This window comes from Labeo rohita, chromosome 8 (genome assembly GCF_022985175.1).
Source record: "Labeo rohita strain BAU-BD-2019 chromosome 8, IGBB_LRoh.1.0, whole genome shotgun sequence".
In the NCBI taxonomy this organism is placed as follows: Eukaryota; Metazoa; Chordata; class Actinopteri; order Cypriniformes; family Cyprinidae; genus Labeo; species Labeo rohita.
Window position 1 is genome coordinate 20,149,251 of NC_066876.1, and position 19,534 is coordinate 20,168,784.

The 19,534-nt window shown below is 36.9% G+C and overlaps 1 protein-coding gene across 1 annotated transcript in view; it reads right to left on the bottom strand.

Annotated features, from left to right (window-relative positions):
- slc6a17 (solute carrier family 6 member 17) overlaps nt 1-18,700 on the bottom strand; it is a 29,131-nt gene extending 10,431 nt beyond the window's left edge. Inside the window, exons 1-4 of the mRNA XM_051117008.1 lie at nt 18,284-18,700; nt 11,741-12,157; nt 4,975-5,132; nt 1,410-1,536 (exon numbers count right to left, since the gene is read on the bottom strand). Of these exons, the coding sequence (XP_050972965.1) occupies nt 1,410-1,536; nt 4,975-5,132; nt 11,741-12,035 (580 nt within the window). The 5' untranslated portion in view covers nt 12,036-12,157; nt 18,284-18,700. The remainder of the gene's footprint in view (nt 1-1,409; nt 1,537-4,974; nt 5,133-11,740; nt 12,158-18,283) is intronic.
- Nucleotides 18,701-19,534: the final 834 nt, after the last annotated feature.

Below are 19,534 nucleotides of genomic sequence, written 5' to 3' on the forward strand. Positions count from 1 at the left end.
TCTTTTAGTTTTTAATCGGTTGCAACAATCAGGATAAGCACAAGTACTTACCATTTTGAGTAGCTGTCGTACCCACGATCTCACTGTGTAAACAATGAGTAACGTATATGCACGACGGATCGTTTCCACGCATGCGCCGGCTGTTGTGAACGCTCAGGACAGTTGGACATTGAGGTGGATCAGAGGTAAAAAAAAAAAAAATGATATAAATACTGTTCAGTTTCTTGCACAGATGGATTGTTTCATGTCTTAACACCTCAATGTATCGTCACAAGCTGCAGGATTTAATTTGGTTTTGTCTGTGTATGTTTTTTTGACTCTCAAAGCCGTGGATCCCATTGACTGCCATTATATGACTGACAGACAGCAACGGTTTGAGTTAAAAATCTTTGTTTGTGTTCTACTGAAGAAACAAAGCCATCTACATCTTGGATGCCCTGGTGGTAAGCAGATAAATGACAAATTTTAATTTTTGGGTGAACTATCCCTTTAAGCTAGAATATAATAGTTTTGGATTTTATTTGTCCACCTAACCTGCATGTCTACATCTATCTAGTCTTAGTGAGGCTGAGAGTGAGACTGACTGCAGGTCTCAACCTCTGTCTAGTTCATTCTCCACTTTTTGACCAGGAGACACTGCTGCAGGGCATGCTGGGAAGCCTCATACACGCAACGTGCCCTTGACTATGAGGGTCATGAAGAGCATTAAAGGAAATGTGACAAGGTGCATGATGTGTATAGAGTGGAATATACTTCAAAGGGTTAGTTCACCCAAAAATGATAATTCGGTCATTAATTACTCACCCTCATATCGTTCCAAACCCGTAAGACCTTTGATCATCTTCGGAAAACACTAATTAAAATATTTTTGATGAAATACGAGAGCTTTCTGATATGCATGTGATGAGGTACTGTCATGAATGCACAAAGACTGACACAGAAGATAAGAAATAGTTGAATAAAGTCATTGTGTTTTTTTTTTTTTTTATTTGCACACAAAAAGTATTCTTATAGCTTCTTAAAATAAGGGTGAACCACTGATAAATATTTTAATTTGTGTTCTGAAGATGAACAAAGGTCTTGCCGGTTTGGAACGACCATTTTTGGGTTAACTATCCCTTTAAGAAAGACTGCAATGCTACAAGAGCCACAAATAGTGACGCACAACAGACTGCATTTTTATCAAGGTTGTCTGTTGTTGGGCATGAAAACAAAACTCTGATGTTTGCATGCAATTAACGGATGATACTACATATTTCTACACCTTTAGTGTGATGGAAGCAGGAAGCTACTTGCTGTGGCACATTTCATTTCATTAGGCAAAGTGTTGTACCAAATGAAATTTTGCATATAAAACAACATGGCTCCAATCTTTCTAGTAATTATATGAGAAACTGCAAAGCACTCACTGGCTTGGCTGCCGTTCCTCCTGATGGGACAGTCGCTCCAGGGCAGAGGATATTGAAACGACTGAAAAAAGTAGAAGATGCTCCAGCCGATAATCACATTATAATACAGACCCACAAAACCACACACCTGTAGAATGAGTGAAAGAAAAAACAAAGAATATTGTTAACAACTACAAAATAGTTAAGCGGGTAACACTGACCAAAATCTGTCCCCTGGTAAGGTCTCATTTAGTCTAAGGCTAATTTTGCTTGACTTTAGCTCATTTACTGAACATCTGAGCCATACTGTGCACTAAAAATAGCAATAGAGGTGGCAAAATCCAATCTAACGGTCTGGCACCTTCTTGGAATCTTCTGGGAATGTTTCCCTTATGGCTTTGAAATAAATACTTATATTGGACAAACAGACCACTACATGCCAGTTTAGTTTAGTATTGTTGCATCATTTATTTCAGATTTATCCAACCCTGTATGCTATGTTGAAAAACAAGTTGTGGTTGGTCATTTTACAGTACATGTCAGTCAGAATCACTCTTCCTGGCAGTTGTATAAGCACTGATGTGCACCAGACTGTGCTGACAGTCAAAAGCCTGGCTCTTGGAGTCTGATATATGATCGGATAACTTAATGGATCAAATCTGAAGTGGTTTAACTCCTAAAACTCAATAGCGTTCATTTCATTTATACAGCCCATAAATAGAATTCGAACACGTGAACGTGTTACGTGTGCTGAAATACAGTGTATGTTCAGGGTTTAGCAACGCGTGTTTGTTAACCGTAAATCTACCCCCTGATTTTTCCCTGCAGTCTGTAACAGGGCAGTAATGCTTCTTTGCGCGTCACAGGTCCACAGCACATTGAGTTAGTGAATAATTGAAGCACATTCTTTCTGCTGTAGCTTCGTGGGTATTAATAGCTGCGGCTGCAGCAGAACATCCACATATAGTCTCTTAGTGTTTCTCCACAGTCACTTTAACTGTGGGGGTGTTTTATTTAAAGGCCTATAGTATCAAAATTGCTTTCTTTGCATGTTTTTTTATCACCTTTGTGTAGAAGGTTAACACAATTAAGGTTGATTCCCAATCTGAAGTCAATGAATTCAGCAGTGTCATTCAGACTATGTGCCAAATACTAAATACAGTACAAAATACATTCACGACATGCTAATTTTCAGTTCATCTTGATTAACAGAACATTTAATATTCTAATATATAATTGTATATAAAAAAATATTAATATAATTTTAAACAACACACAGAGTTAAGTTATTTATTGGACATAATATAAGCAATAATAATACTATTTTAAATTGTATAATCGCATCACTTAAATTATTCTGACTTTTGAACACCACTGTGTACATTTTGCCACATCATTCTACACTCTAGACATCATAATGACAAAGCAAAAAAACATATTTGCAGATTTATTAAAAATAAAACCCTGAAATAAGTACATTGATTGCTACTTAACTCGGCACTTAGTTGAAACACCTTTACAGCCTCAAGTCTTTTTAGGTATGGTGCAACAAGCTTTGCACATCTGCATTTAGCAAATATCTGCCATTCTTCACTTCACCTCTTCACCTCTCAAGCTATGTCAGCTTGGATGGAGGCTGGCAGACATTTTCAGGTTTCTCCAAAAATATTTAATTGCGTTCAAGCCAAGGCTCTGGGTGGGCCACTCAAGGACATTCACAACGTTGTCTATAAGCCACACTTGCTGTGTGCTTGGGGTCATTGTCCTGTTGGAAGGTAAACCTTCTGCCCAGTCTGAGGGTCTGAATGCTCTAAATTGGGTTTTCATTAAGGCTATCTCAATATTTTGGTGCATTGAGCTTTCCTTCTATTCTGACGAGTCCCTCAGTTTCTGCCGCTGAAAAACAGCAACTACCAGGCTGCTACCAGCACACTTTACTTTTGGGATGGTACTCTGCAGGTGATGAGCAGTTCTTGGTTTCCTTCAATCATGATGCTTGGAATTGAGGTTTATCAGACCAGAGAATCTTGTTTCTCACAGTCTGAGGGTCCTTTAGGACCTGCAAATTCCAAGTGGGTTTTCATGTGTCTTCACTGAGGAGAGGATTGAGTTTGGCCGCACTGCCATAAAGACAGTTTGGAGTGATGTTTGTCCTTCTGTAAGTTTCTTCCATCTGCATATGATCATGGAACTCAACTAGAGTGACCATCACCTTCTTGGTCACCAGTATCACCAAGCCCCTTCTCCACAAATTGCTCAGTTTGGCCAGGAGGCCAGGTCTAGAAGGAGTCCTAGTTGTTCCAAACGTCTTCCATTATGGATAATGGAGGCTACCTGCTTCTGTGAACCTTCAATGCAGCAGAATTTTTTCTAAACTCTTCCCAGATCTGTGCCTTGACGCAAGCCTGTTTCTGAACTCTAAAGGCAGTTATTTTGACCACAGGGCTTGGTTTTTGCTCTGATATGCATTTTCAGCTGTTAGACCTTTTCTGAGAGGTGTGTATCTTTCCAAATCATACTCATTCAAATGAATTTGTCACAGTTTAACTCCACTCAAAGTGTAGCATCTACAAGTGATATGAGTGTTCCTAAATTTCAAGTGTCCCAGAAAAGGGTATTAATACTTATGCAACGGAAACATTTCTGCTTTTTATTTCTAATAAATTTGCAAAGTTGTTACAAACCTGTTTTGTGCTTTGTCATTATGGTGTATGGAGTGTAGACCGAAGTGGAAAAAAAGCAATTTAAAGCAGTTTAACATAACGCTGCAACATAACAAAACATGAAAAAAATGAAGAGGTATGAATACTTTTGCAAGGCACTGTATTTGTATGTTATATATAATATGTATTCAGCTCATTCTGTTACTAATGAGAAAGCCATTCTCAAGAAACTGCTGATTAAACGGCATTTACACAATCCAATTTTCACACCAGTGCACTGGGTTTTGGTATATAACCATCACCTCCCAAAAGGCCTTACGTACTTGCTGACTTGCTAAAGTATCTTCAAAGCGCAGCTGCTTATAGAGTGAAAGGAAAACAGACAGTCCAGGTGCAGCTGGGGCTGAAAACAAATGTATTAAATGTTCAGACCGAGTGATATTTTCAGATCAAAACCCATCTGATAGGATGCGTGACTGCGCTCGTATTAAACTGATCAGAGAACAGAGTGGAGTGGATGAGTCGGCACAGAATGGCTGGTAAATTGGCACTTTTAGGCTAGTGACTCATCAAAAACAAATGCTTATTTTAGGGCCAGCAAAACACTGAAATTGGTTATTGGTCTGGAACTCACAGGCTTATCATTGTATTGTGACCCTTTTTCAACAAAACAATAGCATATGAGGCAAAAACTGTATCAATCACCCAGTCTGAGCTGACATGCACCACACACTCAGAATTTGATGTCTATAAAATCAGCAATTTAAACGCAACCATTTTCACACACAACTGATTCCCTCATTTACACATTAACCAAATGAAGCAACATGACCTCAGTCGAGAAGACAACATATATTCGAGTGATCTTTCATTTCTGTCTTGTGTTTCAGTCCACTAGTTTCACCAGACAGTCATTCACTCACCATCAGGCTGGACACTCCAATGCCACCGAGTCGTGGATAAACATAATTCCACACTCCTATGCTCCCTCGACGGATCCTCTGGCCAACCGCCAGCTCCAAGAAGAAGAGTGGGATGCCAATAAGGATAAGAAGGATGAAGTATGGAACAAGGTAGGCACCTGTAAAGAGAGACAGCGACACTTATGAACACAGAGAGTAATGTCAGCAGTGTCTTTAATGACCAACCAGTAGCCTAAGATCAATCAAGCTTAGCACAGTACACTTACTTAATTGTTTGAGAATACTGCTATTTTCATAGTACATTTTCTTAAAATATGTGCTAATTAAACAGTACACTAGTAGAGTCTGCTAGAATTTAAATGAGAGATCATATCTAAAATATAATGTTGAAAATTAAAGTACTTGATTTGACTGGGGCACGTTTTTCCTCATTTTATATTTACATTACTAAACTAAAATATATAAATGTTTTTAGCATTGTTATAATCTCTAAAATTAATGCAAATAAAGATCACCTTTTATATTTTGACTTCATTTAGGGCATAGATTGACCTAACTACACTATAATATTTCAAAACATTAAATCATAAGATCAGACACTTATCGAAAGAGCTTGACAAATGACTCAAAGAATCTATTTTTAGTATATACAAATCAATATAAGCATTAGTTTTTTAACTTTAGATTTTTGAAACCATAATTAATTTTTCTAAGAATAAGAGAGATCTTATAAAGAAGTCAAGTACTGTGACTGTTCATCAACCACAGGGAAAAAAAAAAAAAAAAATAGAACGGAACATTAATCCAGGTCAAAATATTGCAAAAGTAGTGCAGTTGATTGGACAGACTTGACTAGATTTGCATAACTGCAGTATATTTGGATCACTGGTTATTAGGGCTGGGTTTTGACTCAAGCTTGGTTTCGATTCAATTTCCAATCGATTTGATATTGATTATTTTGGCTGTATTTCAGGTATAGTACATGCCAAATTTTCTCAAGGGTAAAAATTCAATTAATGCTGTAAATAAAATATACATGAGATTCAGTTGGTATTACAGTACTATAATATTGAAGGTTTAAATTAACTGATTTGTAAACAAATGCTTTATAATTAGGGCTGTCAGTTTAACGCATTAAAGGGGTGGTCTAATGGATCTTTTCGAAGGCTTGACTGTGTTTATGGTGTGCAAAGCAACATGTCTTCATGCTTCGTTTTTTCAAATATTTTACACTGTTTTTTAGCTAGCATAAAAACAGCCGGTTGATTTCCTGTTTCTGTGAAGCCCCTCCCTCAGAAGTTCGCAGTGGGCTCTGATTAGCTCGTCGAGTGTGTTATGATTGGCTAAACCACCTCTCATCAGCGTCATGTGCTCCGGTTGTATTGTAAACAACGGCGTTATCGATATTGCTTATCAGTTTGAGACAGAATGAAACGTAGAGTTTTTTTGTATATTAGTATTAGTGAAGAGGATCGTGCAGAAGCTCTTAATGGTAGGCCTATTTTTTTGTTCGTTGTTGTCTCATACTTTTAGATATGCGTTTATTATGCTATTGCTTATGCTTGCTTTTAATATACAGTTTTATAGAAGAACAGGATTGAGGACTGCTGCTTTAGAACATTGATTTTGAAATTTGTGAAACCAATAGAATGATTAGAAGACAGAATCGTGATTCATACAGCATATGAATAGATTTTTACGTGCACCCCTAGTCTTCTTCCTCTTCTCCAAAGCAGCGCAGCATTTAAGCACCCTTTATTGCATGTTCCCAGGGGCAGGGTTAATGATGTCATTAACCTGGAATTATTTTGTTGTAGTCACTTTTCAGCCATTCTCTGTAGGCGACGCTATGCTAATTCTGTAACAAACAATTTCTCCATTTGCACTGAACTTTGAGCTTCGTAACTTTGCAGATTTTGTTTATGCTCACACAGCTACATTACACACTAACAAAAGTTAAATGGTGAAATTGTATTATATGACCCCTTTAACTTAATTAATTAGTTATGAAAAAATAACGCAATTAAAATATTTTAATGCAGTTAACGCACTGGCCCCACCCCAGACCTGTACATCATCTTATATTTCATATAGTTGACTGTTGACAAATATAATGAAGGGCAACAACTCCACAAATGCAGTTATGCCCTAAAATTCAAATATTGGAGCAAAAAAATGCCCCTCTATGTGTTTTGTCTCACATTTATATATATTCCATCTCGCAAGCTTAAATGTGATTTTATATAACAGTTCAGTAAATAATAAGTTGATATTGTGCTATATTTTAAACACAATATTATGTGTTTTTGCACAATTTTGCAGAGAACGCATTACCTCTGAAGCCATAGCAGAATTGTTGTGCGTCTAAACAGTGGTGTTTAGTTTCTGAATGAATCCGCGTTTTGAATGAATAATGTGAATCCATTTACTTCATTCCTGAATAAGGAATGCTGTTTGAATGAATCGAATGAATAAATGACTCAGATGACGCAGACTTAGTTTCTTATTTAGAGTATCATTTCATTAAAAAAAAAAAAAGAAGAATTGAGCAGTTGAGCCATTTACATTAGACAGGATACGGATAAGTTGTACTCTTTCCTTTAACATACCTTTGGATGTTCATTCATGTTTTTTCATGCTGAAACTAGTATTAAAGCAGAGATGATGATCAGTTCACATGTGCTTCTGCTTCTCTTGAACTGAGGCGCTACAGCGATCTGTCACTCCACATTAAACAGTGCCAAAGAGGCATTTACTGTTTGAATGTAATAAAATGGATAATGGAGAATTTAAAATCTGAGATCTTGTTTCATTTCAAAGTAACAAAGCACAAAGCTTATTACAATTTATTAAATGAGAGGTGTGCTACAATGTCCCATTCATAAACTAAAAACAGGCTAGACTAATCGTTTACTTGCGATTTATGAATCAATATTGTTTCGTAAAAATGAGAATCGATTAAAATCGAGAAATCAATATATATATTTTTTTTACCCAGTCCTAATGGTTATACTTCTCTTTTGATAAAATTTTAAGAAAGCATTACACTAAACTAACGATTGGTAATAAATATGACATGCTCCATTAGAGAAATGTCTTTAAACTAAATATATGAACTCTTCCACCATATTTTGAAATATTTAGAACTTAAATGAGACAGTTTGGGTTCAAATAAAATCAAATGTAATATACTTTCAAGTAGAACAAAAACAAGTGCAAAGCTTTATTATTTTCACACCTTATGTTTTGTTTTCCCTAAATATTCTTGCTAAATTTCAACCACCCAGATGCAGCAGATGGTATCTGCTATAGGCTAATGACAGTCTGAGCCTCAATAGGCATGAATGAACAGACAGACAACAGAATAAAAGAGCAAGTCACGCTGCCGATCCCTGACGTCAGACCAGCTCCATGGTGACGAAGAGTTTGGTTTGAGCAGAGCATCCTCTATTTGAAGTCAAAGAACAACCCGAAAATAACCGCTTTTGTAGACATGGAGCGCACAGTGCTGGCGAATGACCACAAACCCATCCTCTTGGGAGGCTCTAAGTGTAATTAGAGCCAGGGATGATCACAGCACAGCCCTCTCTCAGCCTCTGTTTATGACAGTGGACTGCTTGTTATCAGTTTGATTACAGCATTTCTTTTGTATTCAGTGTTGCTTTGTGGAGGCTTTTTGTCTGGGATTTATTTATGCATACGACTAATGAAAATGAAAAAGCAGGTCTTGCTTAAAAAAAATGAGATGGGAGGAAAGAGAAAGGAACGGACGGACAGATGGGAGGGAGAAGATGGAGAGAGCAAGGGTGCGTAACGGAAACAAGGCCTTCTGGGAAACATTCATAATTGCTAGACAAGCAAGGACAAGATATGACGATCTAATTAAGGTGTCAGGTTTCACTTTCAGATAACATTAATGTGTCCAACTATCTTTTTTGAAACTCGTTTCAATTTGTAATTTAAAACTGCATGAAATTTATACATTTCACATTAAAGGAGAACATAAACAATGAAGAATAGTCCAAGCAGGCAAGGAACAATGGCAGCAGAAAATTATTGACATGTAAATGTATGAATCAAGAGCGTAAACGCCTTGACTTTCCTGTTTTTAAACAGCCCATATAGCACTGACTGCCCTAAATAACGCGCACTGGTACCGTCAGCTTAATAAATTTAGAGGGACCACAGCACACAAGGCACTCAGCTGACCCAAAAAAGCCTCTCTCAGTGGAAATTTTACAGAGCTTAAGAGAATAATAAAGAACAGTCAAAACATTAAAGGGATAGATCACACAAAAATGTAAATGAAAAACATATCATGCCGTTCCAAACAAACATGACTTTGTCTTCAAAGAACACAGAATGTGACTTTTTGAAGAAAAATCAAGGCCACTGTTTTTTATATAATGAATGAAAATAAGGACTAGGGCTATCAAGCTCCAAAACGACAAAAAATACACCATAAAGAAGCTCCAAAAGACTTATGAGCTATATTACAAGTCACTTAAAAAAAAAAAAAAGACCAGAATTTAAGTTATTCACTATAAATGTTGAAATCCCTCCTAGCTCCTTTCACACAGTAATACCAGTAAACTGCTGTAAAATTACCAGTGTGATTTTACTGGTAAATACAAAAATGTGCTGTTCACACAGGCAACAGCATTATGTCTTTTTACCGGTAAAGCACCATTCACATGTCAGTTTGAAAATACTGGTAAATTCTGCCATATCATTAACCAGAAATGACCTCTAAATGGCCTCTTGTGTTTGTAAACATGGAGGGGCAAACGCGGTCAGCGTTTTTGCTGTTTTCATTTTTGTGTCAAACGTTCATATTCATGTAGCGCTTTTGGCCCAGAGACATCATGTTAGACAAATTCAAACCGAACTACTCGGCGTGGAGTAAATGCTTCATCTGCATCAGAATATTTTGCCCAGTGTAGATGTTTAATGTCAACGCCTTCTAAATTTGTAAGTGCTCATAATCTTAATCGTAATCTTCATTCTGCATTCACACACAAAATCATACCTTTTAATTTTCTGGTAATGTTACAACTTCCCTTACTGGTAAATTGCTGGAATGAATTTACCAGTGTTTTTGAAAAGGTCCTGTTCACACATAATCTCTTAATGGTATTTTACCAAGTTTTTACCAGTAAAGACTTTGTGTGAAAGGGGCTAATGTCTAATTTGTGAATGAATCATAAATCAGACTCATCCAGTTTTAGAGCACTGATTCAATGTTCTGGTTAACTTACATTCTGGTCAACACACAAAGTTAATTGTCTTCAGAAGACTTGAAATATAGTTGCAAAGAAAGCATTAAAGATGATTTTTGGTGCTTTTCTGTAACATTTACACTACCACTACTTTTGAACAGTAAGATATTTAAGTTGTTTTTTTTTTTTTTTTTTTTTAAGAAATCTCTCCTGCTCACCAAGTCTGCATTTTTTTTTTTATCTGAAGTACAGCAAAAACAGTACAATTTTGAAATATTTTTACTATTTCAAAGAACCGTTGGCTACTTGAATGTAATTTATTCCTGTGATTTCAAAGCTGAAATTTTAGCATTATTACTCCAGTCACATGATCCTTCAGAATTCATTATAATATTATGATTGGCTGCTCAAAAAAACATTTATTATTATTATTATTATTATTATTATGTTAAAATTTGAAATTTTATAGGTTTCTTTGATTAATAGAAAGTTCAGAAGAACAGCATTTATCTGAAATAGAAATCTTTTGTAACATTATAAATGTCTTTATCATCACTTTTGATTTATTTAAAGCATCTTTGCTAAATAAATGTATTTATTATAATCTATAATATATCACCTATAACCCCCCCATCAAAGACTCTTGGGAAAAAATGTACTCAACTGTTTTAAATATTGATAATAAAAAAAGTTTCTTGAACAGCAAATCAGCATATTAGAATGATTTTTGGAGGATCTTGTGACACTAAAGACTGGAGTAATGATGCTGAAAATTTAGCTTTGATCACAGGAATAAATTACATTTTAAAATATTTTCAAATAGAAAGCAGTTTGTTTAAGTAGTAAAAATATTTCACAAATCCTGCTGAAATCAACATCTCACTTTTCTTTATATATGCACAAATATTCTGCTACATGTGTCATCCAAATGAACTTTAGAACCAAACACTTGCACAGTATTTAGTTTTACTTTCTTACAAAGGAAATAAATGCATCAACATGTTATCTACATTTTTGCACCAAAAATTGCAGTATTATTTCACTCCCTTGCTCAAGGCATGGACTCATTAGCCAATTTTCAGCTGAATTTCCAGTTCATTGTCTATTGTTAATAGTGTAGCAATGTATGAAGCACTGGTCACACAGAAGTCACTTTCAAACCAACCAGCTTTCTGGTCAGTGCAGCAAATTCATGTGACCAACGTAAATGCAATCTGTGTGGGGATTTTTTTTTTTTTACGTGAAACCTCCAATTGTGCAGCTTCCAGCTGGAATGACTGGATTTCATCTGTGAAATTTCACAGAGCAACTGTAATTGTAACTGCACTTTTAGGTATAGATTTAGTTTTCATACTAGGGGTCCTAAAAGACTGGTGTCATAGTAAGCAAAAATTAATTGTCAGGTTTAATGGTGCAACATTGCTAAGTGCTTTAAATTAAATTAAGTCTGAAATCATTTTTATTCAACCAGACAGAAATATTTTTTGGTGAACTCCCCATTTAACCACGAAACATTTACAAATGCACTTAACTAATAAGTAACTCACCTCCTCCATTCTTCTGGCAAAGATAAGGGAAACGCCACACGTTACCCAGGCCCACTGAGAAGCCCACCTGGGCTAGGATGTATTCCAGCTTACTGTTCCAGGCAGGGCGTCCGTCTTCTAGGTCAGGGGAGATGTCTGGCTTGCCTATGGGCGGAGGGCCACCTCCTGCCATGTTCATGCTCATCTGACTGCTCTTGTAGTCCATGGGAGCCTCCAGCGCCAGGAGGTCGGCCACAGACTCCGTGACATGCTCATTACTGTGCTCGCGCTGAGTCACTTTACTGCTCTTGGGCATGGTTGTGCCGTGTCGTGGTGATCCAGACAATTAAAGGTGTGAAAGGAGAGCAGGGCAGAATGGAGGTCGCAAAAGCTGCCCCTTTGGCTTGATACAGGTGTGGACAATAAAGGTTTGTGTTCCTGTGAAAAGAACATAAAAATGAAAACATGAGAAATCGGGCAGCAAGAGATAAAAATATAACTGAGCGGCCATTATATAGGCCAAATCATCATTCAAAGACTTGTCCATTTGTGTTACTTTTTTGTGTTACTTTTTTTTTCTGGCAAGTGTTGTCTTCGTTGTCGAATTTTATAACCCAAAATATTATTCAAATGTATTAAAACTTAGCATTGCTTTTGGTTTTTGGCTTTCAACTACAGCATTAATTGCATGAGAAGCTAAGCAATCTGTTGTAATGGAAGCCAAGGCAAGCACTGGCAGATGGGGAGATTTTTCTGACGCTCCACATAGTAGTTTTGAACAGCATAGTCTTACTGGTATTGTAAAAGCAGTAATATTGCAAAATATTATTACAATTTAAAATAAGTGTTTCTATATTTAGGGCCTGAGGTGTGAGGACCCTATTAGAATTGCTCCAATTTTTTTCTTCTCCTAAATGAACTGCATTTTTGAGGGCCTAAACATGCTCTCAAACTCATGAAACTTTGCACAAGTACCAAAAGTGGTTAAAAATTCACATCTGATATGGGTTTCAGAAATGGACGTGGCAATAGCTCCACTTTTAAAATTTCAATGAAGTGCCCCTCGAGCTGTGTTTCACATACATGTATGAAATTCAGTACACACATGTAACACACCAATACCTACAAAAAAGTCCCATGCTATGGAGTCCGAAACCCAACAGGAAATCTGTTATTTAGTTTTCTCAGCAAGTTTTATGCCATTTTTGCCATTTTCAGGCGTTGTATTTAAACTTACTCCTCATAGAGATTTAAACAGATCAACACCAAATTTGGTCAGTGTAATCTAAAGCCCTTTGTGACATGAAATTGCAAAGATCTTGAGTTTTCGTTGAAGGGTGTGTCTGTGGCGGCCTGACAAACTTCTGATTCGCCATGAAAAAGGAGGTTGTTATAATTCAGACATACAGTGTTCAATCTGCACCAAAATTCCCATGTTTGAGTCCTGTCCTGAACACATGCCCATGGCCATATTCAGTTATTGTCATAGCGCCACCTGCTGGAAACAGGAAGTGGCATGTTTTACCCTCTAACAAACTCCTCATAGAGATTTATTGACATCAACATTATAATTGGTCAGTCTAATCTAAAGGCCTTTGCAGTGTTAAATTGTGAAGATCTTGAGTTTTCGTTAAAGGGTGTGTCCGTGGCGGCCTGACATATTTCAATGTTTCACTATGTTTGGAATCCTTGCTAAATAAACACTGTTGGGGGTAACGCATTACAAGTAACGCGAGTTACGTAATAATATTACTTTTTTCAAGTAACTAGTAAAGTAACGCATTACTTTCTAAGAAGATTTCTGAGTTACTTTTTCAAATAAGTAACGCCAGTTACTTTTTCCCTCATTTATTGATTAACAAGTCTCCTGTCCAGAAATTGGGAATAAACATGATGTTACTGTATTCTAGACTAAATGTGAACATGCATTAATTCATCTCACTCACAAAAAACTGATTTAGTATTCCTCAAAATGAGTAAAAACAGTAAAATGCAAACTCAGAATATGACGCAAACCTGAAATAATTATATATGTTAAATAAAAACAAATATCCTTTATGTGTTTAATCCTATTTTATTAGCCAGTGTCTTTGCTGCTGACCTTCAATTCAACCATACTAACAAGCAAAAATTACTTTAGATAAACTAACATATGTGCTTCATTTTTTTTTTTTTGATAGCTGAAGAGTGATCTCCTGTATAAATGTACTTTTCTTTCAGCCTGAGGTGAATTCATTTCACTTTTGGAGTAAAAGGGCTTATACAGTAGAATTTTTTTTATATTAAAAACAAAGAAGCAAGCCCTGCCCAGATTTAAAAAGTAACGCAATAGTAACGTAACACATTACTTTCCATAAAAAGTAACTAAGTAACGTAATTAGTTACTTTTTCAGGGAGTAACGCAAAATTGTAATGCATTGCCTTTAAAAGTAACTTTCCTCAACACTGTGAATAAAAGTATACATTTTTTTTTAATAATAAATCATTTTTTTATTTAAAAATAGAACTGCTTCTAAATTTTTGAATGGTAGTGTATATAAATACATAAATCATTTTGTAAAATAATATTAGATAATTAATAAAAACTATTTGCACAAAGCTCAAGCTCACATTGCTCAAATATTTTAGTAGAAGACAATCAAACAGTGACGAAAAACATGTTTGATAAATATGCAAGCAAAACATGCAGAAAGTTATTTACTGATGAATTGGATTGAGTTCAAGGTTTGCATTTGTTGTGCATTTTGATGCAGTATTGAAATACACATACAGTGTGATACAATGTGTGTGGGCTCTTCTGCTGAAATCAACCTTTCGCTTGTCTTTTATATGCACATATATTTTGCTGCATGTGTCATCCAAATGAACTTTTGAACCAAACCCAACGCTTGCACAGTATTTTGTTCCTTAAAAAGGATGTTAACTTAAAAAATACATAGGTTTAACAGTGCAACATTAGTCTTAAATGGTGATCAGCAGTCCATTGGAAGAAATGCTAGTTTAGTGTTCAAATAATGGATGAAATCTGAGCCAAACAGCCTGAGATTAAAAAAGGTGACAGCCAGTGACTAGCTTTTAATCAAGACCACAGGGCCGCGTTTCGTGATAAATATGGGAGAGTTGATGCATGAGCTGAGATTTTTATCTCCTGAATGACTAGGGAATGTGGCAACGAAGCCGCCATCTTTGCTCTTCCCACCTTTGTTTATCTTTGGTAATGAGAAGCAGCCAGAGGCGCTGAAAAAAAATCTATACCGCTTATCTCAAATACAACAGGACACAAAACGTTGCTGTGTTGCTAGGTGATGCCCACCCACCGGCCATGACAACCTACTAACCGCATTCCAAAAAGGCTCGGATTTTCCCCGGGGAACCATGTGGGGAGGAATACTACTACTTTTAAAAAAAGTTTGACATAATTGCATGTGCATTGTTTTTGTGACAATGACTATGAAAGGACCATCACACGCTGAGTTTGAACTTTTGCACCCACTGTGAAATTTTGCACAGTGTTCAGGTCCAAAACAGGCTGTCCGGGCAGCAGGCCAGTCAGTTGTACGTCATTATTATGGAAGGGATTATATTTCAGTAGGAAGCAAACTAGACCTGAAGAATGCTGCTCACAGTGTGCTTAGTCAGTCTTATTTTGCTGTGCATTAAAAACACAGGTCGCTGATAACTCATAACGCAGTTAATGTGCCTGGTCAGCTGATGCTGAGGAATTCAACAAACACACCCAACCCTGAACCATCCCTGATGGCTATAAATTTTTTTACCATTTTGTACAAGAATATAAAATGTGGTGGCGATCCAACAGCGTGGCTTCTTTTAGTAATAATGGTCTGTATAGCTAAATATCCTGTTCATTCAACTGCACGTTATAATGTGAAATGCACATATTTTATCTGACCGGGTTGCTAGGCAATAGAGCTTGATGAAATTCTCACATCTTTGCTTCCTGTGAACCCGAATCCTCTCTGTATCAGAACAGTAAGTGACAGCTCATCTATCCAGAGGATACATGAACCAAATTTAGTCAAATCCTTGAAATACACATAATGGGTCACAAGAGTCACATTTCATAGTCAGCGAGCAATCTCTCTCTATATCAAAAAAAAAAGAGCACACGCTGATATGATACAGGGATGATGGCAACTGCATGTTGTGACTGCAGCAAATGAATCATGGGGGTTGTGAGGACAGCTATGTGTATGACTGCAATGTCAATCTCTCATAGAGAAGTGCAGTATTTTTAAAAGACTGTTACTACAATAACTGTACTTCAGTATTGTAAATACTGTACTACAATAATCTGTTAAGTGAATGGATAAAGAAGGTTTTGGCTCCTACAATGCCCGAACAGAATGTTAAGGAAAAACAAACTGGTGGCAGATATTATGAAGACCAGTAGCCTTTTTGGATACTTAACAAAAACGACACTTGGGAAATTAACATGTCCTTTGGTGTATTCCATCAAAAACTATTTAAATCAGCATGTTTCTGTTATAACTCACAAATTTAGGTTGTCTAGGTTGTCTAACATATGTGACCCTGGACCACAAGTCTTAAGTAGCACAGGTATATTTGTAGCAATAGCCAAAAAATACATTGTATGTCAAAATTATTGATTTTTCTTTTATACCAATAATCATTAGGATATTAAGTAAAAATCATGTCCCATTAAGATATTTTGTAAATTTCTGACCACAAATATATCAAAAATTAAAGCTGTATTTAACGCCACCTCGTAATTCTGAGATGAAAACGTGACATTCTACTCTATCTGAATTATATGTTTCTATGGCAACACTATCAACAGGTGAAATCGTAATTACAATTTGTAAACTCAGAAGGTTCTGAGAGTTACGACTCTACCAGTTACAGATGTACCACGTGACTGCCGCCAGACTCATTTTGGCGCTACCTCTGAGTCCAACAACATGGAAAGCTATGAGTAAAACGTTGTCATCTCGGAATTATGGTAATTACGACATGACGTGAAGGCAGCATAATTTTTTATTAGTACATACTGCATTGCTAAGAACTTAATTTGGACAAATTTAAAGGCCAAATATTGTCCTATCCGCAAACCATACATCAATGGAAAGCTTATTTATTCAACTTTCAGATGACATAGAAACCACAATTTCGAAAAACTGACGCATTTGACTGGTTTTATGGTCCAGGGTCACATATTAATTCATTTTAAATGTATATACAGGCGTGTATTTCAACAGTGTTTTCAAATGTTTCCATAATGACCAAAGCTGAATTTCAAGAGCATGAAAATGAAAAGATGACAATCTGAGCCACAAGGGATGAGTTTTTCCTGACTGGTGTTCTGTAAGCTGTTGATTTTTTTAACTCAAGCTTTAATATGATTAATTAAAGCTTATCTTATGATTGCATTTGGTTTTGGGTTGAGGACTAAGGCATTAATTTCAAGAAAATCTAAGCTATCTGTTGTAGTAGAACTAGAAACCAAATGTTTTGTAATCCTCTGTATAGTAGTGTTGAAGGGTATTTGGGCTATGGTACAAAAACATCAAATTTACAGTTACATTAATTCAGTTAGTATAAGTTCTATTGCAAAGCGACAAATGAACGCTGGAAGCAATTCATCATACGTTACAACACTAAACTGTTAAAACGCAGTTAAAATATAGGCCTGTATGGTATGTAAAAAATGCTTTAAAATAATTCTTACTTATTCCAAACATTCCAGGCCAAAAGTTGCATTAGAAGTTGCGCCAAATAGACGTTCGCGAACATTAGTAGCCAGCACATAAACGCTGTGTTTTGTTTAACACATCTTTAAAATGATTGTTGGCAGCCAAAAAGACATTAGTTTGCGGGAAACAAACCTTTGCTTGTTTGGAAATTATAAGTCGACCCCCCTGATGATCAGTGAATTAGCGCAACAAATTGCGTCAGCTACCCATTCACAGTTAGTCATGATGCAAACTTCCATACTGTACTATTTTCCATCATTTTACCTTTCTATTCACTTTTCAAACATAATTATTTTACTTAATACGCAAAATAAATTGTAAAAGTAATGTAATTAAATGAATCACGTGCATCTTCGTCAAGTTTTCAGTTGGGAGTAACTCCTCGACAGCTTCAGCATCACCTGAGGATGCGCCTGACTGCAGTCACGGACATTGATAGGATTCACCTATACCCTCTCTCATTCACAGATCTTTCAACACTGATCGACACGAGCAATACGCTTCGATAGTTTAAAAACACAAACACGTGGACCCCGCGGGGCTTAATGTTGTCATGTATGTAAAGGGGACCACGCGTCGTGCAGCATCCTCAAGGTCAAATAATTGTGTCAGGTTGACCTAAAACTGACGCGCCTCTGATAGCCTCGTAAATAACAAACAATTGAGCAGCAATTGCTGCTGTGAATTATCGACATGAGCTGCTTGCAGTGTGATAAATCGCTTCATACATGACTGGAATACCAAATAAGTTGGCACAACGCAATCATCGATGACAAATCTCTTGCATCTTTTATCGACGGGTACTAAAGGAAGCGAATCCAACATCACTCACCTAAGTGGATGTCGAAGAGTGAGAATCTGATGCGAATGTGCTCTTGTAGGTCTCAAGGAGTGATAATAACCTGAAGAATCAGGTTGATGGCTCCCATAGAATGATTCCTCGTTGAGACACTTGATGTGCCGTTTCCGCGCTCACGACTGAACCTGTCCAGAAATGCGCAGAGTGAGTGAGCGCGCCGCCTGACGCAAAGCCCACCGCGCACTATTGTGTATTCTCTAGCAGCCCAAAATAGTAACTTTAGGATCACGCTGACACATTCGTGGGCGTTGTCCGCGGCAACACTATTAACCAACTCACTCCTTGATTTGTCCTCCAGTGGTTAAAATTCAAAGCGCAACTTATTTCTCCTTACACGATTGGCAGAGAGCAAATTACTATAGGTGTACGCATGAGTCACGAACGCGCTCATACGTCAGCAGACGCGTAATGTGCGCATCCCATCCAGTTCAGTCCAAATTCTGATGAAATACCTTTTGACGATTGCAAAGTAAATGCTTACCTTCAACCTTTCAGCTGTCCAGTTATGTCTTATTTTGTTCTAGATAAGGTTGTTTCCCACATTTTTAATCAATAAACTCCAATATGAACCCGTCAAAGCAGTGAGAGATGACACTGGCTAAAAGAGCTCTATTGATGCTTTTTCTTCTCCCAGAAAAGACAGCGTCCGCTATCAGAAAAGCTACGCACATGCGGATGAGTCTGATTGTGTCTAGCTCATTCTTCTTCCTGACATTTGAGGATTTATACTGTCCTTGGTTCTGGCTGGTGTGGCTCAATTGAGTTTCCTTTCAATTTTTCTGCTTGAATTGAGATTGATATCGCAGATTGCTGATTAATGTCTTCAGCAGATGTTTTTAAAGCCAACCCATTAATCACACGTCTGCATTACTGTAAAGATAAAGAGTGATTTAGAATACATTTGTCTGAGAACATTTTCAGATTTTGAATACTCCGCTTTTACCTCGTTGGAAGATCATGGAGGAACGTTCTTTTTTTCGTGTTTTACAGAGACCAGTCAATGAATGTTTAGTCCCCTGGGTGGGAGATCAGTGCCCAGACAGAGCTGAACGTCTGCGGCTACTGTTTTGAGCCTGGAACAACAAACGGGTAACACACAAGCTGGATATGTGTTTGTTTATGTGTGAGTGCTTGTTTGACTCGCATCAACAGATGTGGCCTAGAGAAGCGAATGTCTAACACTAAATAGGCTTTTTAGAGGCCAGATGCAATTGTAGAAACACC